Genomic DNA, 24,228 nt, shown 5'->3' with positions numbered 1-24,228 from the left:
CAGTTGTGAGGCTAAGTGGGAAGGGCCATCTTGGCAGGAAGTTACGGTTGAAAAGAAGCTGTCAGAGGCTCGAAACCTTCACAGAGATAAAAATAAAACTGCTGGAGAGGAGAAGGCAAGCTTGCCGTGAATGCAGCGGGAACCTCCTGGAGGCCTATTAAACAACCACAACCACAACAACCCCTGACAGGCGCACAGCTGAGCAGACACAGCAAGTCCCTCATGGAGCAAAGGGCACTATTTAGCCGATCAGCTGAGAAGATCCTTCAGTGGAGGTAATCTCTATGGGGGTCAAAGGGGACATGTCACCACAGAGCTAACTCTGACACTCCTTCCTCTCAGAGGGCTTTGCTGCTTTCAATTATCTGTTTATGTCAGTATGCCCCGAGATTTTCAATGGACTGGGTTGTTTTTAGTTGTGGGAAAGAAACACAACTCTGGAGCAAAACAAGAACAGGGGTATCTTCTTATTTAAGGCGCCGGATGGGTGGCTGTAGCAACAGGGAGCAAGTGCAAGGCTGGGTTGTTGACACTCAGGCGTGACAGAAGTAGGGAAGTTATCTCGAATGCCATGATTCTCTTAGATTTTTTTCAGTTGTAGGAGCTCAGGAAAGGTGATGACAGGTAGTGACCACTTTTCCTTGTTTGCACAGTGTTTGTGGGGAGGTTGGCACCACACTGGCTGTTTGTTGACCATTCATTCTGATTTGTTTCCAAGGAGGTTAGACAATGCTGTCTCAAGCAATTGTTATCCCATACTTTCCAATGTCTCTTCATGTCACTTTCCTTATTGCAACAAGTCTGATATTTTGGAAAGTGAGTTTGCTGCGCAAGAACACCAGATCAACTGCAGTTGTGCAACCTGAATTTGCCAGGATGTGACTGAATCCCAGCTGAAAACCACCTGGACGTGCCCACAGATAACCAACCAAAATGTTGTATAAGCCCTCCTATTGTGACAATTAAGGCCAAACAATACTTCTTGGTAGTACTCCCCTTGCACCCAAGGTCTCCATGCCACTGAAATATGAGGAAAGGCAGTCTTGGGTCGTCATCCCATAGCGATGGGGGATTCCCTTCCCCTGGAGACCTGGCAAAGTCCAAGCAGGAACATTTTTTCAGAAGCAATATAATACCTTCTTCTTTGGGCTAGCTCTGAATGACTAGAGTTCAGTCATTCCCAAGGCTGGAGAGAGATACCAAGTAATTAAGGATCATCCTGCTCCTTTTGTGATGCTCATTAAACTGTGAACCATTAAACGGTTCCACTGTGAACCAATTAAAGATTGCACAGAAAGTATTTGAAGTTTAAAATTTCAAAAGTATAGAATCATAGGATAGTAGAAGGGGCCTATAAGGCCATTGAGTCCAACCCTCTGCTCAGTCCAGGATCCAAGTGCTTGGGGGTTGCATACCTTAATTGAGCTGAAATATTTTGCCTAACTTAAAATTTAAAGGAGAGAGTTATGAATATGATGTATTGCTATTTTGCTTTTCAGTTATGCACCTGAAGAGCTCTTGCCATTCAAATGTATAATTTTTTATGAATTTCTTTGCCACCTTTGTGGTGAGGGTGGAATATACAGGAGGCTGAACTGAATCTGAGACAGGACTCAATCCAGCGAATTCCACAACTGTGGTGCCTTCACTGAGAAACTCATTTCCTGATTTTTAAAGGATACTTTTGTCAAGAATCATCATGTAGCATCATAAGAACATAAGAGCCTGCTGGATCAGGCCAGTGGCCCATCTAGTCCAGCATTCTGTTCTCACAGTGGCCAACCAGGTGTCCGGGGGAAGCCCACAAGCAGGACCCGAGTGCAATAACACTCTCCCCTCCTGAGGCTTCCGGCAACTAGTTTTCAGAAGCATGCTGCCTCTGACTAGGGTGGCACAGCACAGCCGTCACGGCTAGTAGCCATTGATAGCCCTGTCCTCCATGAATTTGTCTAATCTTCTTTTAAAGCCATCCAAGCTGGTGGCCATTACTGCGTCTTGTGGGAGCAAATTCCATAGTTTAACTATGTGCTGAGTAAAGAAGTACTTCCTTTTGTCTGTCCTGAATCTTCCAACATTCAGCTTCTTTGAATGTCCACGAGTTCTAGTATTATGAGAGAGGGAGAAGAACTTTTCTCTATCCACTTTCTCAATGCCATGCATAATTTTATACACTTCTATCATGTCTCCTCTGACCCGCCTTTTCTCTAAACTAAAAAGCCCCAAATGCTGCAACCTTTCCTGGTAAGGGAGTCGCTCCATCCCCTTGATCATTCTGGTTGCCCTCTTCTGAACCTTTTCCAACTCTATAATATCCTTTTTGAGATGAGGCGACCAGAACTGTACACAGTATTCCAAATGCGGCCGCACCATAGATGTATACAACGGCATTATACATCGGCTGTTTTATTTTCAATACCTTTCCTAATTATCCCTCGCATGGAATTTGCAGAATATTAGGTGATGCACATGCTTTTTAAATTGTCTTTTTGTCACATTTTATTTCTTATATTGTATTTCATTGTATTACAATTTGAATTCTAGAGAATGCAAATTGTAATGCAACATAAGCAACAAAATAAGCGATAAAAATGCAATTACGAACCGCAGAGCACATAAGACAGAGGACTACAGTCGCTACAACAGACATGAAATGGTCCACCAAGACAGTTAGCAATTTTCAAGTGGTCCATGGAGGGAAAAGTTTGGGAATCACTGGCCTATTTCATTTTATCCTGAAAATCAAGCAAGCAATATTTAATGCAATGCACAGATTAAATATAGATCGGGGGGGGAACTAATATACTTTTTATTTCTATACCCTTCCCTGTTGTTATAGCAATCTAAAGCTTTGAGGACAGTTCTCTCCGTGCACTCGAGCAGGCAGGCAAGGGGCAGCTGCCGCAACCCTGCGCTTGCGCTCTCTCTCTCTGCCATCCTACCCTACACTTGAGCAGATGCATCTGCAGTAAACAGTGCTTCCAGGGCACCCGAAGCACTGTTTGCCGTGGAGGCATCTGCACCACCTGGCAAGGAACGCCATTCCGTCCACACGTGAGAGAGAGCTGCCCGCAGCAGCTGCAACCCAGTAGGCAAGGAGCCACATTCTGACTATGTCAGAGTGTACACCCCCCCAATACGCCCCCTGCACCCAAAAGAGAATTTGTTAAAAGGAGTTTCTTTTTTGGAGGATTTGTTAATGGAGGTATTACTGTATATATCTCAGCTCAATGTTTGGTTTGAACACTCTCTCTCTTCTTTTTCAAGGTAACCAAAGAGAAACACTGAATAGCAACAGAGACAATTCCTTAGAGACTGGCCTGGATTTACAGGTAATGTTAGGTGTGAAGAGGCACACCCCAGCTGCTATAAAGTTTGTCATCTTGACTCTTTCGTGTCTGCCAGGAGGGATTCGGCTGCCTTTACCTTAGTCAACATTCTAAACTCTGTACATCTCTGCCCTAGAGATAGGAAGGTTTTTCTTTTCCCCAAAAGCCTTTTTTGTTTTTCTGAAAAATTGGGGGGAAACTGGGGGGGAAACAGTTCCCCCCCCAGGCCTTCACATCTCTCATCTGTGGCACCAAACATTTAAGGCACTATTACACTACTTTAAACAATCATGGCTGCCCCTAAAGAATTCTGGGAACTGTAGTGTGGTAATGGCACTGAGAGTCATTAGGAAGTTCTTCTTCGGCAGAGCTACAGCCCGCCATGACTAGGCCCTTGGATGCCAGCCTGCCCCAGGCCAGCAACACTGTTGCTCAATACCCCATCCCACTATAGGCTGCATGGGGCTAATAAATCCACCCACGCACCCCAGCTACTTCTCTCGTTGTGTGAATGACATGTGCATATAATGCACACACCTGCCATCAATCAAGATGGCGGCAGGGGCATTAGCCCCTTAGGAAAGCACCAGCCACCATCTTGGGAGATGGCAGGCATGTGTGTGTAGCGTGCATGGCCTTCACACTGATGGGAGAGGTAGGTGGGGTGGATGGGCGGGCTTATTGAAGCCTGTGCTGCCTGTCAGGGGGGTGCCTGAGAGTTCCCTCTCCGTGGTTCATGGCAGTGTCGGACCCGATGCTGCTGTGGAACACGGAATGGAAGCGCTACCCCCCCTTTAGGGGCCCTTGGCCAGGACCCAACCTGACCACCCTTTGGTGCTTGGCCTGGGTTTAACATTCAGTCCTTCTTCCCAGGGGACTCTGGAAATTGTAGCACTGTGAGGGGAACAGATGCGGCTATAGATGCAGTGGCTGAGCCCTGCAATCTCTGGTGTGCTATTCCCATCTAAGCACCAGAGTTGTAGCCACAGGGATGTGTGCATGTGTGTTTCTGTTTCTGACAGCTTCTCAAACAGCCTCTGTAGCTGCGTCTTTAGAGCAGGGGCTGTATGCAGGCCTGTGCAGGCAATTTGTATCTTTCACCCATTGATTTCTGCCCATGAAAGCTACTATTAAAGGCACAAGAGAAGGCAATGCTTGTTTATTTCTGGTCAGCTGCAAACCCTAGGATGCACATCTGGGTGCTGTAGCTTCTGCAAAGAAGGTTCTGCAAAGTTCCATTCGTTGTTGCATGCTTTTGGTTCTGAAGGCAATGCTCTGGAAAAATCCATGGCTTCTTTCTTTCAACACACTTGCATGATAATTTCCGAGAGCAACATTTAAGCTGCTTCGCCTCAGCGTTCACATTTCATTAGTCATTTGTAAAAGAAATTGGGCCAAAGTCTGACCCAGCCTCGGCACCAGGACTTGCTAAGAGCTGTTCTGTGCCCAGCCCAGCAAGTTCTCTGCGGCAAAGCTGGCAGTAAATATGTCAGTCTTTGCCGGCTTGGCGAAGCGCTTTAGCGAAGCCTGCTGCTTTAAGAGGAGAGGCAGGAGGGGGAAGACCTGGATTATTATTTCAGCCTGCTGTCAAGGAGAGCAGAAAAGAGCACAGCAGAGCCCCAGACAGGCTGGCATTGCAATGACACGCAGCCACTGGAGAGGGCAGAGAATGAAATGGGAAAGTGCCAGTGGAGATCCATGGAGTTGGTCAGCCAGTGAAAAAAAGTCACCCAAACGGTGCAGTGTGTGTGTGTGTGTGTGTGTGTGAATGTGTGAATTTTGCAAAAAGGGCTCCCTCCTCTTTTACCTTCTTCCTGTGAGAACCTCTTCTGCCCTTCCCCTTCCTTCCTTCCTTCTCTGTGGAAATGTGGGGAACTGAATTTAGGATTTGTAAAATGAGAAACCAACAGATTTGTCAATCCTTAGAAGACCCGCAAGCGATTCCCCACTCAGCCATGAAGCTCACTGCCTGATCTTGGGCCAGTCACTGTCTCTCAGCCTAACCTACCTTGCAGGGTTATTGTGAGGATAAAGTGTGTGTGTGTGTGTGTGTGTGGAAGAACCGTGTAACTGTTTTGAGCTCATTGGAGGAAAGATTGGATATAAGCGTAACGAAGAACCTGTTAAATAAAGCTTTTTCCAGAGTCCAGACTGTACCGCTTTAGTTGCAGGTGAGGGAAAAAGCATGTTTGAATGCTTCTTAATCTTAAAAAAGAACCTCCCTGCATGAAGAAAATCAATATGTCAGGGAGAAATGTTGATTTCTGTTATCTTTGTATGCTTTGCATTTGAATTAAGTAAAGGCTTCTGTGAGGCCAGTAGGTCCAGAGCCTAATAAAATGATATAGCTGCACCAATACTGGCGGATACTGCAATATTGCTAATTTGCTCAGAATTTCCCACCTTTTCCTTTTTAAGCAAGAAAACCTTCAAACTGCATTTGTCTCTCAGGTAGCCATTTAATGTTAAGAAATAAAGCAAAACATGCTGATTTTGGCCTGCTTTAGAGGATTGTTTTGCAGAATAAAGAATAAAAGGCTCTTTCCTTCCAGTTTATGTTGCAGCCTTGTTAAACCTCTGAAGGCTGGTTCCATTCCCGAAAAAGGTTTATAGACTAAAAAGATGGGAAGCTAGATTTGTGTTTCTAAAATTGTGACTTCGATTCTACAAGAATTCTTAGTAATTGTGGAATTGTGGAATTATATAAGTTTTCGCTTTTCTAATATTTTGCATTTTGTTGTTGTTTCGCTAGTAATGGGTTTCAGCCAATGCGTGGAAAGTTCCTTTAAAAAAGAATTAGTTCATCCCCTCCAAAAAGGAACTAATTCAATTCTAGTTCAATTCACATTTCATTCATGTGATCCTTGGCATTTTTTCCCCAGCCTTCAGAGTCTGATAAACAGCTCTGCTAAAATATAAAATATACTTAAGAAGGCTAAGAAAACATATCACACACACAAACACACACACACAGAGTGATATGAACAATTATTTATTTCCCCCAACAATTTTGATCTTTAAGCTTAAGCAGCAACATCATTTTTCAGGTAAACATGGTAAATGCAAAGGCCACAATCAAATTAAAAATTAATTGAATTCAAAATCACCCAAAGTTCTGCCACAAAGGGAACTTAATTTATGTTCAGTTCACCCGGAAATTATAGGAACTACTTTGAAATATAATTCAGAGATTTCTGAATTAATTGAGCTAATTGGTCTGTTCAAAGCATTGGTATCAGTTAAGGATCTATGTAGGGCACTGATGCCTTGCCTTAGACCAGTGGTTCCCAACCTGGGGGCTGTGACTCCCAGGGGGGCCTCACAGTAATCCAGGGGGTGCTGCAAACAGTGAAGAAATGAGTTATTTATAATGAGTTATTTATTATGATTATTTTTAAAAAAGCCTTCACTCCCTGGACGCTGTCTGCTCCTCACTGCTGCTGCAGATGACACCTCCCCCTTGCTTTTTTACAATCAAGCGGAATATAAATTTCGTAAAATGAAAAAAAAAATCATGAGGAAAAGGTCAGCAGAAGCGATGCTGCAAGTCATTTATGCCTTGGGCAAAGCAATCAGATTTGCCATTGCTACAATTGGACGCCCCTCCGGGCCCGTTATTCCAGTCCAAAATCCAATCATGCCAACCAGGATTAGCAGCTAAAGAAGCAAAAGATAATCCTGTTAAGGTGGGGACTATATACTAAGCAAGGCTGGCCAGGAATGACACCTACTTGATCCAATCAGTTTTGGAATTTGCTTTGAAACATTGTACCAAAAGGTGTAAAAACAGAGCTTCTGCGCCCACTGTTGCCTCCTGTTTGCTGGCTCCCACTTGCTGCCTGAAATCACCCTCGCTGAAGGCACTCTTGCTGGATTGCTTAGCCCCAGATGAAACTGGGGGTCTGACCCCTGTATTCTCCCCCTGCTTTCCTCCACTGCCTCCGCTCTCCTGCCTCCCTGGCTGCTTGGTGAAGCTGAGGTCCTTGCCACAGCTGCTTCAAAAGTCCTTTTCAAGGACTATTACTTGCCTGCATCCCTTGCTGTCTCCTGCCTGACCCAGGAGATTCAACGCACCCCGGTTCTCGTTCCTCAGGATTGTCCACAGGGGCTGGAAAGGTATATTTTGTGTCCTCTCCTATTTTCTGGAGGCATTTCCCCTACAAATGATAGCCTCCACATCCGTTCCGTCTTCCTAACTTTGAGTGTGTGTGGTTTTTTAAGATCTGTTTTAGGCTTCCTACCTTTGTCTGTGTGTTTTAGAAGCCACCTTCTGATCCTCTCTGCCCAGCTGCACATGACCTGAGGTCTAGTTGCAAGCCTAGAGAGAAAGCAGCACTAGATGCGGCCTCTCTCCACCTCCTCATATGCTCCATGTGCTTTTTTCTCCTTGCATGAGTGCCATATATGTGTGTTGATTTAGTCAGGGAAGGGCCATAGCTCAGTGGCAGAGCCTTGCATGCAGAAGGTCCCAGGTTCAACCTTCGGCATCTCCAGAGAGACTTCTTGTGTGAAACCTGGAGAGCCACTGCCGGCGTAGATGATGCTGAGCTAAATTGACTAATGGATCTGACTTAAGTATGAGGCAACTTCCCGTGTTCCTGCAGTTAGAATTAGCTAATTCCTCCAAACAGAAGAAATGTATGTATATTGTTGGTGACTATTCCCTGCTGCCTCAATATGGTATATGTGTTGATTGCTGAGCTATTCCCCACCGAAGGGTTAAACGTGTATATTTTGATTCTCTGTGTGTGTGCAGTAAACATTACGCTCATTCTAAGATCTGTGAAAGTTAATGAATAAATCTGCCAAGACGTGCTATTGCTGCTGTCTAAAGATCCTAATATACTTCTAGAACGTGTTTATGCAAAGCACATGTCTACCAAGGAGGCTTGCTATCAAAGGATGGGGAAGAAAACCAGAATCTTCTGTAATTTCTGGTAGGCAGTGTTGGTGAGCGAAGTGAGCAGGGGCTTAGCCCCTAGTAGTATATATAGCTGCAAAAGGTAGACCTGCTCAGGAGGAGCTCATATGGAAAGGAAGGAAAAATCAGCTATGTTGACCTGGGCCAGGAGATTTTTATAGACTTTAATTATGAGGTTGGGGGTCAGAAATGGGTGGGATCCCAAATGGTACATCATGGTTTTAACTCTCTGGGAGAATAAAGAACTGACTCTGCTTTCTGACCTTTATGTGTGTTTTTCAGTTGAAAGGCGGGATCTTGCCATCATGCCATTCAGGAGATGGCCGCCCCAGGCAGGAAGCAGCTGGAACAGACTGAAGCAAATGGACCCCAGGAAGAAAGGTGGCAGAGGTGTTATAGCGTCAATGATTCACCTGGACTCCACGCTAGGTAAGACTTCAGAATTCAGTCCCACAGGCCTGTCTTCTTCTGGAAACAGGCAAAATAATAAGAGTGCCTCTGAGCATATTTCTTCTGTGCAAGGTGTGTTGTCCATAACCTTCACCCTTCCTGATCCTTATGCCTGAACCTCTGGTTGTGTACACACCATACATTTAAAGCACATTCTCACTCCAAAGAATCCTGAGAACTATAGTTTGTTAAGGATGCTTGGAACTGTAGCGCTGTGAGGGGTAAACTACAGTTCCCAGGATTCTTTTTGGGAAGGGCAAATGTGCTTTAAATGTGTGGTGTGTACACACTTTCCCCCTCTCACTGCCTCTGTATTGCCACCCCTCCATGTGCTTTCTCCAAGAGAACAGGCCTTTCCAGTGGTGACTCTTATGGAATGCTTTTCCCAGGAAAGCATGCTTGGCACCGTTGTTGTTTGCTCAGGCATTTGGTGTTTGGTGTTTTTGGAAGGTAACTAGTTTGTGGCCTCTTTTTTGAGTCCCTCCTTTTAAGTGGGGTGGGTAAGATTTGTTTCATATATGTTGTACAAGCACTTTAGGTCTTTTTTATTTCTATTTTTATTCTGTAAGGGTTTGAGACACTTGGGTATAAAAAGCAACAAATAAATATAATATATTAGGCAAAATGTGTATATTAGGAGAAATTCATATTAAAACTTCATGAGGACTCAGAACAATTTGTGTCGCAAATTAATGTCAAAATCTGAACTTAAAAGTAGAAAAATGAGAAAGGAAATTTTCCCATCGGTATCCCTCACTGCTCTGTTTCTTCAAGGCTTTCCTCAAAATCCACCTCTTCTGTGACTCTTGGCCTCTGTCTCCTTCTTCCTCATCTCCTAACAAAATAAAACCTAAGGCCACGCTCTGTGGGGCAGAGGCCCGTCTTCTTTCACATCCAGAAGGGCTAGAAATGTGCTTTCCATTTCACATCTAAGAGACAGTGCTGAACTTGGGTCCTGCTAGAATGAAGGACCCGCTCGTTCCCAGAAGAACTAAACATTTAGCTAATTTAGTCTGGATCCAACTACCTTATGTGTATTTCTGTGGCTGTATTTCTTGGGTTACGTTCTACAGTGTATATATTTTTTAAAATAGGTAAATAAAAATAATTTTTTGTTGTTGTGATATGCCTTCAAGTCGATTACGAGTTATGGCGACCCTATGAATCTTTTTTAGGTATATTCATAGGGTTTTCATGGTAAGAGGTATTCAGAGGTGGTTGACCATTGCCTTCCTCTAAGCCTACGGCACCCGGTCTTCCCAGGCGGTCTCCCATTCAAGTACTAACCAGGCTTGACCCTGCTTAGCTTCCGAGATCAGGCGAGATTGGCCGTGTTCAGGGTATCATAATAATTAATAGCACGTCAATAACATAAAGTAAATACAGTGCTATAATAACTTAGTTCCTCCCTGCTTCTCTCCTTCAAGGTGCAGGGAGCCGCCTTGTTCTCATGAAGATCCTGCCTGTAGAGTGGACTCTCTGCTCCTTAATGTCACCGCTCAGGTAATAACAGACTGCTGGGATCCTGAACTGTTGGCAACCTAGAGCAGGGGAGGGGGACCTCAGGACCGGGGTCCAAATGCGGCCCTCCACTCATCTCTACCTGGCCCCGGGACTCTCCCCAGGCTACACATCCTCTTCAGCCACACCCGCTGTCCTTGGCCACACCCCTCACCGGCCCTGCTTTGCCCCTTGACTGTTTGTACCTACCTGCAATGTGTCCTTGAACTCTGACGATGCCTCTTGCTTGTCTGGATGGAGGACAGAGAGGGGTGGGTGAGCGGGTGTAGGAATTAGCCTGCTGTACAACGGGGAAAACTGACATTAGTGGCTCCACTCACTTCTGCCTGTGGACTCGCCCACCGCTGGCATGTGGCCCTTGGATGGTTGCCCAGAAGGGAATGTGGCCCTTGGGCCGAAGGGGGCTCTCCACCCCTGGCTTACAGAGTTGGGAGCTAGGAAGCCAGGTGTGAGTCCCAAGGACCTGTTGATGTGTGTGCGTTGTTGCGTGAAACAGCATACGTTACGTTGGAGTTAAGTTGCTCAAGAAACTTCTCAGATGCATTAGATCAGGTTAAGAGTCTTTTATTAAGACATTATGGCTTAAGGCTTTAAGATCCCCCCCTCTAGGAGAGAATTTCTCAGTTCAAAGACATTACACAGAAGACTCAGCTCAACACAGATAACTGCTAGAACTCTCCCAGTCTGTCTTGATGCTGCCATGACAACGGCCTTGGCTATCCGTTCCCAGACTGGGCAAAGACATAACTTCTCTTAGCTACAGATTTCCACACTTTCAGACTTGATGGAAAAACACTCAGTGACAGTGTGGTTCAATGGTCAACAGGACCAGGGCCTGAAGTGGGTGGGCAGGCTATGTTCGTTTTGTCTTCAGGACTGCCTTCTAACATATTTACTTATATCACCTCTTACTATTTTGCTAACATAAATTTACGTTGAAAGTGTGAGATGACTGATTGATCCATCGATCGATCTGTCTTTCGGAACATAGGAAGCTGTCCACAATCTGTATTCTCTGCAAACAGCTGAAGACGTTTTTGTCCCAACAAGCATTTCCAGCTCTGGATGCATTTGTATTCCCAAGAGATGGTGATGCCAGCCTGATAGGCGTGCCCATTTTCCTTGGCATCTTGGCCAAATACCTCCTGGCCGCTGGTCTGCCATATCAAGTCTCTCATGTCTTCCTTTTCTTCCTCTTCCAGGGTCTTTGTCCGTCATCAGGGAGGATACCAGGGGGTCCCATCTCAGTTAGCCTGTCCCAGACCAAGCCAGAAAGCACTGAAGAACGTGTCCACTTCTGGTAAGCCGTGAGCCTTTTGTCTCAAAGGGGTGACTCTGCTGCTGATCACTACTAATCTGGGTGAGGAAGTGCAACCAGATTAGCTGGGATGAGGGGGGCGGCGTATCTAACACTGCCATTGGGGATTGGGTGAAAGCCTCTTATGATTTTTTTTAACCTGTGCTCAAGAGATTTCTGTAATTCTGCAACTCCATTCACACATGCAATTTGATATTGCTTATGCAGACATGAGCATCTTAGAATCTTAGCTTTTGGTTATTTTTAAAGGCAAGTTTCTAGATCTTATGATTGTGTAGTGAGGCTTGAAAGCAGGGGTGGGGAAACTTTTCTGGCCAGTGGGCCAGATCTTAATCTCCCCAACCACCTGTCAATCACCTGATGTCAGGTGAGGCTGCGCTTTAAAGCCCCGGTTGCTGGGTCTTCAAAGCGCTATGCGGGGCTTTCAAACAGCCCTCTGTAAACAGCCCTGCGCTGCTCTTTGACCTTGGTTTTCAAAGGTTCAAAGACCAGTGCTGGGAAGGAGAAGCAGTTTCCATTGAATGAAAAGCTCTTCCTCCTCCTTGAGCAAGGCATGCTCCCACCTACCCATCACCTGATCAGGATGGATGCAGGCAAATGTTCATGGTCCATTAACCTCCCTGCAAACAAATCAAAACAAATGCTCAATAAAGACAGGATATAATCTAACCTATGCATAAGCTTTGTGCAAGCAAATCAGGATGAATGCTCAGTAAATCACACCTTACTCTCTCTTTACTCCTCCTCCTCCTCCTCAGAAGCCATTGAGAAACACCGAAAAAGCCTGGCCGATTGGTTCTGCCAACAGCCTAATGAGGAGCGACAGTTTGGCCCTTCTTTCACTCTGGACACAACCCACGTGGACCCAGTGATCCGGGAGAGCTCCCTGGAGGAGATCCTGAAGCCTTCCCCAGAGATGACCATCCAGAACCAGCTCCAGGCCTCCCGTAGCCACGTCATCGGACTCCATAACCTCTTTGACGTGGATGCCTGTGGGAACCAGGTGAAGAACGTGGTTCTCTACGGCACAGTGGGCACCGGGAAGAGCACCCTCATCAAGAAGATGGTGATGGACTGGTGCCACGGCCGCCTGCCTCGCTTTGAGCTGCTCATCCCGTTCTCCTGCGAGGACCTCTCCCAAGGCAACGCGCCCATCTCCTTGCGACGTGTGATCACCAAGAAGTACCTTCACCTCCGGGAGCTGGTGCCCACCTTGGGCTCCACCAACCTCAGGGTGCTCTTTGTCCTCAATGGCCTGGACCGCCTCAACCTTGACTTCCGCCTGGCCCACACTGAACTCTGCTGCGACCCCAACGAACCAATCCCTCCGTCCGCCATTGTGGTCAACCTGCTGAGGAAGTACATGATGCCAGAGGTTTGTGTTCAGAGGAGCTTAGGAATGAGTGGCTCAGCGAGTCAAGGCCTTCAGTGGTTTCCCCCCAAGATCCACAGATTGTTGATATTTTGCTGTGGAATCTGGACGCTCTCAACGGCAGAAAGCCTGTCTTCGTCAACAAAAAACCCACACTCCCTTTATAATCATTGGATAATCCATATGTAACTTTAAAGATATGTAACGTTAAAGTTGACAGTGAGGACTTTGAACTTGTCAAGGATTATCAATACCTTGGCACAGTCATTAACCAAAATGGAGACAATAGTCAAGAAATCAGAAGAAGGCTAGGACTGGGGAGGGCAGCTATGAGAGAACTAGAAAAGGTCCTCAAACGCAAAGATGTATCACTGAATACTAAAGTCAGGATCATTTAGACCATGGTATTCCCAATCTCTGTATGGATGTGAAAGTTGGACAGTGAAAAAAGTGGATAAGAGAAAAATCAACTGGTTTGAAATGTGGTGTTGGAGGAGAGCTTTGTGCATACCGTGGACTGCGAAAAAAGACAAGTAATTGGGTGTTAGAACAGATTAAAACAGAACTATCCCTAGAAGCTAAAATTATGAAACTGAGGTTCTCATACTTTGGACACATAATGAAAAAACATGATTCACTAGAAAAGAAAATAATGCTGGGACAAACAGCAGGGAGTAGAAAAAGAGGAAAACCAAACAAGAGATGGATTGATTCCATAAAGGAAGCCACAGACCTGAACATACAAGATCTGAACAGGGTGGTTTATAATGAAGCTATTGAAGGTTGCTGATTCATAGGGTTGCCATAAATCGTAATCGATTTGAAGGCACATAACAACAACAACAATCTATAAAAATAGGGACAGGGAGCCTATAACCCTCCAGATGTCGTTGGACCACAACTCCCATCGACCCTGGTTCTTGCCCGTGCTGGCTGCTAGGAGTTGGAGTCCTACAACATCTGGAGGCCCACAGGTTCCCTACTCCCTGGTGTAGGTCCGTGGTTCCCAAACTTTCTTCCTTCTGCACCACTTGAAAATTGCCGCAGGCCTTGGCAGACGACTTAATGATTTTTCTGCCTGTTGTAGCCATTGTAATGTGCTGTGCTAAACTGTATGATTTTTAATTGTAATTTTATTGCAGCTTTTATTTATTTATTATATGTTTTATTGCATTACAATTTGAATTCCATCGAATTCAAATTGCGATACAACATAAGAAGCCAAAGAAGCAATAAAAACAGGGTCAAAAGTCAATGCTGAATATTTCATGCGATGGATGTGCCGTCTCCCATCTCCAACCTCAAATCCACAAACAGGCTGCGGACCATCTGAATGTATCTCTGGGACCAGTGGTGGTCCACAGGCCACAGTGTGGGAACTCTTGGTGTAAACATACTGAGCTTAGATAGACCAACAGCAGTTGTCTGTGTTGCTTTGAACCCAGGGAGCAAGGTAGTGCGATGTTCTCAACCATAGTCTGAAATCCCTGGGAGCCGCTGCCAGTCAGTGCAGACGATACTGAGTTGGGTGGGCCAGTGGTCTGTGTTGTGCCTTGTGTCCTGACTTTGCCTGTCACTCACCTACCCGTATGTATCTCTGCCTGCTGCTGTTCTTCCAGGCGAGCATCATTGTCACTACTCGGCCCTCTGCAGTGCGCCGGATCCCCAGCAAGTTCGTGGGGCGCTACATCGAGGTCTGTGGCTTCTCCGACATCAACCTGCAGAAGCTCTACTTCCGGATGCGCCTGCACCAGCCCGAATGCATCGGAGCCTCCGGCCCTCCCACAGCAGAGGAAGCGAATGAGCAAGACAACCTGGTGGAAATGCTTTCCAGGAACTTGGAGCGGCATAACCAGATCGCAGCTGCCTGCTTCCTGCCTTCCTACTGCTGGCTGGTGTGCACCACTTTGCACTTCCTGTACTTCACCAAGTCGGTGCCCCCAGCCCAGACCCTCACTGGAATCTACACCAGCTTCCTGCGGCTCAACTTCAGTGGGGAAGTGCTGGACAGCACTGACCCCTCCGACATCTCCATGATGAAGTATGTGGCCAAGACAGTGGGCAAGCTGGCCTACAAGGGAGTGATGTCCCGGCAGACCTCCTTCTCGGAAGAGGACCTGCGGCGCTGCTTCGAAGTGGAGATGAAGACGGAGAGCGAGCTCAACCTTCTGAACGTCTTCCGCAGAGACGTCTTCAGCTTCTTCCTGACGCCCTGTGTGCAGTCAGGCAAGGAGCATACCTTCGTCTTCACCATCCCCGCCATGCAGGAATACCTGGCAGCCCTCTATGTGGTCTTGGGTGAGAAGAAGACCCTGACGCAACGAGTGGGCAAGGAGGTCTCTGAGGTCATTGGCAAGGTGGGCGAAGACGTGGCCGTGGTCCTCAGCATTGTCTCCAAAGTACTGCCTCTGCGAATCTTGCCTCTGCTTTTCAACCTCATCAAGATCTTCCCCCGCTACTTCAGCCGGTTCAGTAGCAAGGACCGCGACACCATTGCCCACACCATGGCGGTTGAGATGTTCAAGGAAGAGGACTACTTCAACGACGACGTATTGGATCAGATCAACTTCAGCATCCTCGGGGTGGAAGGCCCCATGCGTCATCCAGACGAGGCTCCAGATGATGAGGTGTTTGAACTCTTCCCAATCTTCATGGGCGGCTTGCTGTCACGGCGTAACCGGGCCATCTTGGACCAGCTGGGCTGCCCCATCAAGAACTTGGCGGCCTTTGAGATCGCCAAGGCCATGAAGAAAACGGTCATCCGCAACAGCCGCAAGGGCTTGCCGCCGTCTGAACTCATGGACTACCTCTTCTTTCTGCACGAGTTCCAGAATGAGCGTTTCACGGCTGAGGCTATTCAGTCCCTGAGGACCATCAACCTCTCCTCTGTCAAGATGACCCCTCTCAAGTGCTCTGTCCTGGCGTCCGTCGTGGGCACCACGAGTCACGAGGTTGAGGAGCTGAACTTGGCCTCTTGTCACCTTGATGTCAACAGCCTGAGGATTCTCTTCCCCATCTTGTTACGGTGCAAAAAGCTACAGTAAGTGTTGGTGGCCTCACCTTGGTACTCTGTCGATGCAGTGTTGAACTAGAGTGGCTTAATAGTCGTGCACAAGCTCACATGGGCCTGCTGTAGCTCAGAGACAAGAGCTCAGCTTTGAGGAATGTAGGAAACTGCTTTATATGATGTCAGAGCATTGATCCTTCCAGTCGAGTATCCTCTACTGTGCGTTGCAGATGCTCTCCAGGGTTTCAAGCAGAGAAAGGTCTTTCCCATTACTTATTTCTTGAGATCTTTGTAACTGGTGATGCTGGGCACTAAACCAGAGATTTTCTGCATGCACTCTGCCCCTGAGCTATGCAGGCCCCTCGTTCACTCCGTGTTCAACCCCTGCCATCTCCAGTTCAGAGCCTTTTGGGATGCAGGGCTGGAAAAGACCTCGGATTGAGGTCTTGCAGCAGTCCTTCCGCTTGGCAGCAGAATCAGTATTTTTTTCTTTATGTAATATCCCACCCTCCCAAAGGAGCCCAGGCTGGCAAACACACAACCGGCAAAACATCTGAAAACAATTCCAATACTGGTGCCGATACGAGGCTAGAGAAATCAGTTTCCTATCAGTTGGTTTATCATGTCGATCTTGAGGAGTGACAAAGCAGAAAGTGCCAGGTTCAATCCCTGGCATAGCCAGTTACGAGATGCTCTTTGGGAACGGAGTTGGGGGAAATCTCTCAAAGACTGTGGAGAGCTGCTGCAAGCGGAACAGAGGGAGATGCCTTATACCAGGCCAGACCTTTGGTGCTTTTAGCGCAGTGTTCCCTGTGCCACTGACTGGCAGTGGCTGTCTTGGGTTTCAGACAAGGGACACTCCCAGCCCTACCTAGAGATGCCGGGGACTGAACCTGGGACCTTCTGCATGCAAAGCAGACGCTGTCCCACTGAGCTACACCCCTTCCCTTAAGACACAGGAAGCTGCTTTATGCTGTTAGATGGTCCATCTAGCTCAGTGTTGTCTACACTGACTGGCAGCATCTCTACAGGGTTTCAGACAAGGGACACTCCCAGCCCTACCTGGAGATGCCGGGGACTGAACCTGGGACCTTCTGCATGCAAAGCAGATGCTCTGCCACTGAAATATGGCCCTTTCCCAAGTGCCCACTGATGGGCCACTAGTGTGTATGAAAGTCATTTGATGTCTTAATGTTTTGTATTTAGTTCTTGTCTGCAATGGTCTTTGGACTAAGCAATAAAGATTGTTTGTGGGCCACTAATGTGTGACTCGATATGATCTTGTCTCCTTGCATTCCCTGCTGCTTCCTCGGTCGCTGCTGAGGAGCCCTGGATTTTTTAAAAAACCTCCTAAAGAATCCTTCCTATATAAATTAATGGGACTTGCACAAAATTCACAAGCTGAGATGCATCCTTAGATTTTGCCCGCAGTACATGGCTTTTATTGAGAGCCAGTGTGGTGTAGTGGTTAAGGTGTTGGACTACGACCTGGGAGGCCAGGGTTCGAATCCCCACACAGCCATGAAGCACACTGGGTGACCTTGGGCCAGTCACGGCCTCTCAGCCTCATGAAAACCCTATTCATAGGGTCGCCATAAGTCGGAATCGACTTGAAGGCAGTACATTTACATTGCTTTCAATAGGTGAGCTTGTGATGTATATTTTTCGCCTTCTTTGTTTTCAATGTTTTACTGTAAAAGAAGGAAAAAGAGAATGAGCAAATGTATCAGCCAAGGTCCAATCAGCAGCATGCCAAATCAAATCCATGGAGCTAACAATTGTACAGCAATCATTAATCAAGAAATAAGGTCCTTTTCATTGCGCTTTTGGTGAACTCAGATTTCCTCTAGAGTTACTGTAAGATTTTGCATTTAACGTAACCCTTCTAATGTTCAAGAGCATTAATTCTGTTAGAAAATGGATGCAGTACATTAGTTTGATTAATTTTTGGAACCCCATATTCCAGAGAGTGATGTTTCCAATGACAGCAACTCTTCCTGCAGCCATGGACTGTGTCCAGCTACATCCTACTCGGAATGTTGAATTAAATGGCCATGACTAACATAAATCCCTTGATTTCAACGGGCCAACTCGGAGCAGGACTTAGTTGAATCCCATCACCCCATGTCTTAGACAATTTAATGATTTGGCAAGTAGGTTGTAAAGTGTGCCTTTTTTCCATTGTCCCATCGATTGCATTTCTGTGCCTTTCACCAGAGGGCAGCAAACTGTGATCAGGAGGGGACGAGAGGCAGGAAGAAAGTGCATGGGCTGCCTGGAGTAAAATGCTCCTCTCTTTTCTCTTTCAGCTTGCAGCTCAACAGCCTGGGGCCTGAAGCCTGCAAGTTGATCAGGGACCTGCTGTTGCACGAGAAATGTGTGGTGAGCACCTTAAGGTGAGAGTGAACAGAGCATGGCCTTGGGAAGCCCCAATTCCTGCACACGTTAGGTGGGGAGGGATGTGTGCTCTGTGCCTATATGGTTCCTATGGGGAGAGCAAAACAAAAGAGGTTTTCATCCAAACAGGAAGCATTTGTTGGTGTTGTTGCTATCTATTATCTTATTGTTTAAAGCAGCCTTTAGCAGTCATGGCTTACCACCCAAGAGGCTGAGGCTTGCCTGTGGTGGTCTCATCTAATTTGTGGAGGAGACCCCAAAGACTGGCTGAGACTCAAAGCCTATGCCGGCTTTCTGATAAATAAAAAAATTCTGAGTTTTGCAACCGGAAACCTCAAATCTTGCACGAAGATCAGGCAAATTCTGCATTAAAACGTTTCTGTGCCATTGTTTCGTGAACAAAGTGATTTGCAGCAGAATTCTATCAAATTTACTCAAAAGTAAGTGCTGCCGAGTTTTCAGTGGGATTTCATCCCTACTCAGTGTGCTAAGCATCACAGACTTGGGTTGTATCCGGTGTTCGCTGAAGATAATGGACACAGCTAACGGAGGTCCATTAATTTCAGTGGGTCTGCTACACTGACTGGAACGTCGCTACAAGCCTTAGCTTCTTTAAATGGCCCCACCTTGGTTCAATGTCCTTGTCTTAAACTGTGCCGTTTTTATAAGATTTTATGGCAGTTTTACTGGTTTTTGTTTTGTTAATCTGTAACCTGCTTTGGACCTATGTTTTACAGCAGACTTTAGGCAAGCCTCCCCACCTTGATTTTTCTGCACAAGAATTCCTGCCTGCCTTCCATGCAAAGAGTCCTGGGACTTATTCCAAGAGGAATGGGCCCAGTTCATGCACAGTGCTTGCTGAGCTTGTCAGACCTCATCGTAAACCTGCGTGAACAGGGCCAGCCCTGCCACTGAGCCAGGGGAGGCAATTGCCTCAGGTGCAGAGGGCTGAAGGACAGCTGCTGCAGTAGCCTTCCTTATCTCCCCCCTGCCGCCGCCCCCCTCACGAAGCCATTCCTCCTGAGTGCCCTGCGGCCATTCTCTTTTTTGGTCAGAGACCAGATCTTTATTTAATTCCCATTTATGCATTCCCATAAAACACGCCAAAGCGGTTTCACACTATAAACACCAGCGATCTTTTTTTTAAAGAAAGCACTCTTGCACAGCTTCATACATAAAAGCAATTGTAATGACTCCATTGCTGCGGAGGAGACACCAGCCAGCCACTTTGGCTCCAATTCTTCATGAATTGTTCCTATCCTGGCTGCTCATCAGAAGAGCTTGTAATTAAGAACTGACACCTGCGTTTGGTTGTTTCCTCCTTCCTACCAATCCATTTTCCTTTTGTGTTGTGTCTTTTTTTATTATAACCGACTGTCTTGTCTTGTTTTTATTGGTATGTTAAGCTGCTCTGGCAGCCTGTTTTGGCTGAAAGGCATGTAAAATGTTTTATTTATATAAATAAATAAATAAAAATAATGAACTTGGATCTTAGGATCCAAGCCTAACTATTATTCTGAAGAAAAAATAAAACAATCATAACAGTTTGAATCTGGCCCTGATCCTCTTCCTCCTCACCGAGGAACCAATAATAAGCTTCTGGAAAACCGCACAGTTCCCACAAAAACGGGATGGCTAGGAAATCTGAAAACGAGATGGCTAGAAAATGTAGTAATTACTCACCCTCAAACAGCTGAGCCCTCTGACAGACTGTCTGTCGGGTCACAGCCTTGGCTAGCCCAACTCTCACTGCCGCCTCCCTGCGTTTGTGCTATCCACAGGTTGGCGGACAACCCTGTGATGGAACAGGGCGCCCACTACCTCGCTGAAGGCATTGCCGGAAACAGCTCTTTGACGCACCTGTCGCTGCTGCACACCTCTCTGGGGAACCAAGGCGTGGAGGTGATCACCCAGCACCTGGCGACGAACCGGAACCTGCAGGAACTCGACGTGGCCTACAATTCGGTGACTGACGCGGTTGCGCTGGCCCTTGTGGGGGAAGCCAAGCAGCATGTGACGCTAGAAACAGTCCAGTGAGTCTCAGCGGCCTTCCCTGCAGCTTCCTGGTTTAGTATTTGGTATTGGGTGGGAAACCTCCAGCCCGTGGGCCAAACCTGGCTTGCCAGGCATCCCTGCTTGTCCCGCGAGGCCAGTTTTTGGGAAGCCATGCTCATCTGCTCTTCCACCTGATGTCAGACATGTTGTCAGGTGTGGACTGGGTAAGGGCAAGGCTTCAAAGGAACAATTGGGAGCTTAACGTCCACTCTCGATGGTTCCTTTGCTGGAGCGAGGCATGCTTGCTCCCGCCCATCAGCTGAAACATGGTCAATGTGGTTGGGGAGCCAGAGGGTGTAGCTTTTTAAATGGGGAGGGGGAGAGGAAAAATTCCTCTCTCAGCTTTTTCAAAAGTTGATGTGCATCTGTGTCCTCACTAGCTGCCAAAGTCTGGGTCTATGGAGGTGGGGATGGGTGGGAGAAGGACCATCCCACTTTAGACTACAGGAGAGAGGGGTCACTTTTGAATGCTCCCTTATTTTTTGTTTGTTTGAAAAGACATCCCTGCATACAGAAAACTAGCATCTCCGGGAGAAAGGTTGTAGCCTTTTGCCTGCTGTGCTGGTTTTCTGTTTGCAGGGACTTTTTAATGTAAGGAATCATTCAAAAACGTGATTACACACACACACACACACACACACACATATTCTACCCCTCGCAGGCCGAAATGATATAGCCCATTCTAGCCTTCCAGCGCCACATTGATTTCTCTTCCATATTGGGCACGAATATGAAGACTTCTTAAGCTTTTCCCATTCCTCCCTTCTCACCTGCCTAGTTTGTATTTCAATGAGATCAGCGAGGAAGGCAAGCAAGCCCTTCACGCTCTGCGCAAGGACCGTGATGGCATCAAGGTGCTCATCTTCCTGTCGATGGGGGCTGACGTCTCTGATTATTGGGCCATCATCCTGAACGTGGTCCAGAAGAACCTGCCCATCTGGGACCGGGACAGAGTGCAGCAGCATCTTGGCTTGCTCCTGGAGGACTTGCGGTGCAGCCGCCAGCGAACCGCCAACCCTTGGAAGAAGGCCAAGTTCATCCGCGTGGAGAACGAGGTCAAGAGGATGCTGGGAGACCTTCAACGGGGGAGTCTCTAGCGCCCCACTCCTGCCGGAATCTTCTGGGGAAAGGCGTGCACTGGTGCCAGTTTGGGAAAGGCAACCCTAGGGGGAAAGTGTGGTGCTATGGGGTGCCTACAACCAACCCACTACTACTGGAGTCGTAGCAGATTTTTCCGCTGTGGGATGAGCTACTGCCTTCAGGACCTGCCTGTGTGCTTCCCAGGTCCATCTGATTGGCCGGTGTGAGAACAGGATGCTGGACTAGATGGGCTTTTGGCCTGATCCATCAGGGGTCTTCTTAGGTTCTTTGGAATAAAAGTATGGGAGGGCTGTTGCCTTCCTGCCCTGCCTGTGAGCTTCCCGAAGCCATCTGATTGGCCACTGTGGGAAACAGGATGCTGGACTAGATGGCCCTTTGGCTTGATTCATCAGGGCTCTCACGATGTTCTTAGAAACCTGGCTCCCTCACATCTTCACAGTGCAGATGGCAGATCTCCACACCAGCATTCAAACTCTGGTTCAGTTGTCAGTTTCTCCCATCTTCCCTGTTTCTGATGAACTGACTGCCTTAATTTTTTTTTTAAAGTCCTATCTATGCATATTCACTTAGTTTCATTTGCTGCCTTATTGGTGGGTTTTTTTAATGAAATGAAGCAAACAGTTTTTTAGAAGATGAAAAACTACTCCCAGGTGGATGAGAGGACCACGGTGAGTTGCGCTGGCAAAGGTGGCTTTTGTACACCGAAAGTGAAGGGTGTTTTTGTGTTGCCTTGAGGAACTTCTGCTTAGCCCTGAAAGCAATACTGCTTGTCTCCAGCCCTTCTGATCAATTCCAGAATACAAATACCTCCTCACAAGACATGCCTTGTTCCCTGCAACAGTGTGACTTCTCCCCACCTTTTCAAAGATTCACGACTGTGGCATGATGGATCCCACAGTCATGTTTGGGGCCAAGGACTAAAACTGTTTGTTTATATCACCGAGGACTAGTAGCATGTGGAATTTGGTGGCTTATAGCCCTTCTGGACATTTTTTTGCCCCTGTTAGCAGCCTATAACTATGCAATGTGCCATTCATTCCCACCTACCCAGTGTTCGGTTTGATTCTCCTGAAAAAGCCGAAAGGAGTGATTTGGATGGTATGATGATGCGTAGCCCAGTTGTTCATCTCACACCAAATTTCTGGACTGCTGTTTGAATCGAGGACTCGGAGATGGAAACAGCGAACATGAACCAAGGGTTGGGATGTTTTGGGGCTGGGGGGAATGGTTCATTTGTTGTGCCTCCTCAAAAATAAAAGCACTTTGTTTTAACTAAACACATCTGGTTCCTGTGTATCCTTTTTGTACTGTCACAAAAAAATTAATAGTTGTTGGGGGAGAAAGGGAGATTGTTTACATGTGTGTATGGAGTCCAGCTGCTATAGGATGAGAGCCGGTGGGCCAGACAGATGGAAGATCTATTTCACACAGCACATAATGAACTGACAGAATTCAGTACCACAAGATGCAGCGATGGCTAGCAGCTACACCAGATTTTTAAAGGATAAAGTCACAGCAAATAGGGCTATTAGTTGCCAGAGCAAAGCATTTCCATTAGCCACACCTGGAGGCGGAATGGATTGATCTGCCAATCAGTTGTGAAATCTCTTTGAAGCTAAATTAAAAAAATGAAAACACTCAGGCTGCTCCCACCAGGTTTTACAGTAAAAAGGGGCAGGGTTTGACTAGTGTCATGTGCCCCTGCTGTCAGAAGAGAGAGGTGAAGGCACACTGGAACCAGCAGAACAGGGAGTGTGTTTCTACCCATAGTATCAACAGCTCTTAGCTGTGTGAAAGCCACAGAGAGCCTCCAAAGCCAGAGACAGTGTACCTTGGAATCTGCTGGGGCCAAAAGAGTGGGGGAGGGCTGTTGGCCTTCATATCTGTCTTGTGGGTCTCCAGGGAACATCTGTTTGGCCACTGGGGGGCACAGGATGCTGGACTAGCTAGGCTGGGTGTGGGGAACCTTTGTCCCTCCAGATATTGCTGAACTGCAATCCCCATGAGCCCCTGTAAGCATGGACAGTAGCCAGGAATGATGGGAGTTGTAGTTCAGCAACATTTGGAGGGCCAAAGGTTCCCCACACATGAGCTAGATTTTTGCAGGACTGCTCTTGCTGTGCAGTGCAATCATACACATATTTACGTTGTTTTTAAACAAAATTTAAAATTGTGTTTTTAAACTGTTTTTTGTGTTTTAAAATTTGCATATTTGTTTTTAATGTTTTTAATTACGGTAAACTGCCCAGAGACCTTTGGCTATGGGGCGGTATATAAATAAATAAATAATACTCAGAAGCAAGTGCCACTGTGTTCAGTGGGATTTACTCCCATGAAGGATGCACAGGATTGTAGCCTTATTTGTTTACATTAAGATTCCCCACCCCCATCCTGTTGGGTGCCAGGCAATTAAAAACTTTTTCAAAACAACATTATAACGTAGAGTAAAATTAAAGTAACCTGAATTACAACGTTATTCTTCTAACACGCTCCCCTTGCATGTGTGTGTATCCACAAGACAGGATTAAAAGAATTTTAAAAGAATTAAATAAAACAGTGGGGAATTATATGTATGGTTTACATTTTTAAGTCATATATTGGAAAATTTGCAGAGGAGAATAAAAACAACATGTCAGCTCGAGCCAGCCCCAGAACCTATTTTTGGTACTGAGGATCAGCCCCAGAACATGTTGTTTATATATTTTAGTAATCGCACTCAGTTGCATTTCTATAAAAATGGATAGGGTGAAGTATGATAAG

General features: G+C 46.6%; 1 protein-coding gene across 1 annotated transcript; it reads left to right on the top strand.

Moving 5' to 3' along the window:
• On the top strand, positions 1–22,745 carry NLRX1 (NLR family member X1). Its single transcript, XM_061593114.1, has 10 exons — positions 1–275; positions 3,265–3,329; positions 8,530–8,676; positions 10,125–10,200; positions 11,421–11,518; positions 12,295–12,911; positions 14,528–15,948; positions 18,225–18,311; positions 20,094–20,345; positions 21,146–22,745. Exons 3-10 carry the CDS (start codon positions 8,553–8,555, stop codon positions 21,462–21,464), a joined length of 2,994 nt encoding a protein of 997 aa, XP_061449098.1. The 5' UTR covers positions 1–275; positions 3,265–3,329; positions 8,530–8,552; the 3' UTR covers positions 21,465–22,745.
• Positions 22,746–24,228: the final 1,483 nt, after the last annotated feature.

Source organism: Rhineura floridana, chromosome 12 (assembly GCF_030035675.1).
Source record: "Rhineura floridana isolate rRhiFlo1 chromosome 12, rRhiFlo1.hap2, whole genome shotgun sequence".
In the NCBI taxonomy this organism is placed as follows: domain Eukaryota; kingdom Metazoa; phylum Chordata; class Lepidosauria; order Squamata; family Rhineuridae; genus Rhineura; species Rhineura floridana.
This window is presented reverse-complemented; position numbering and strand designations above follow the sequence as displayed.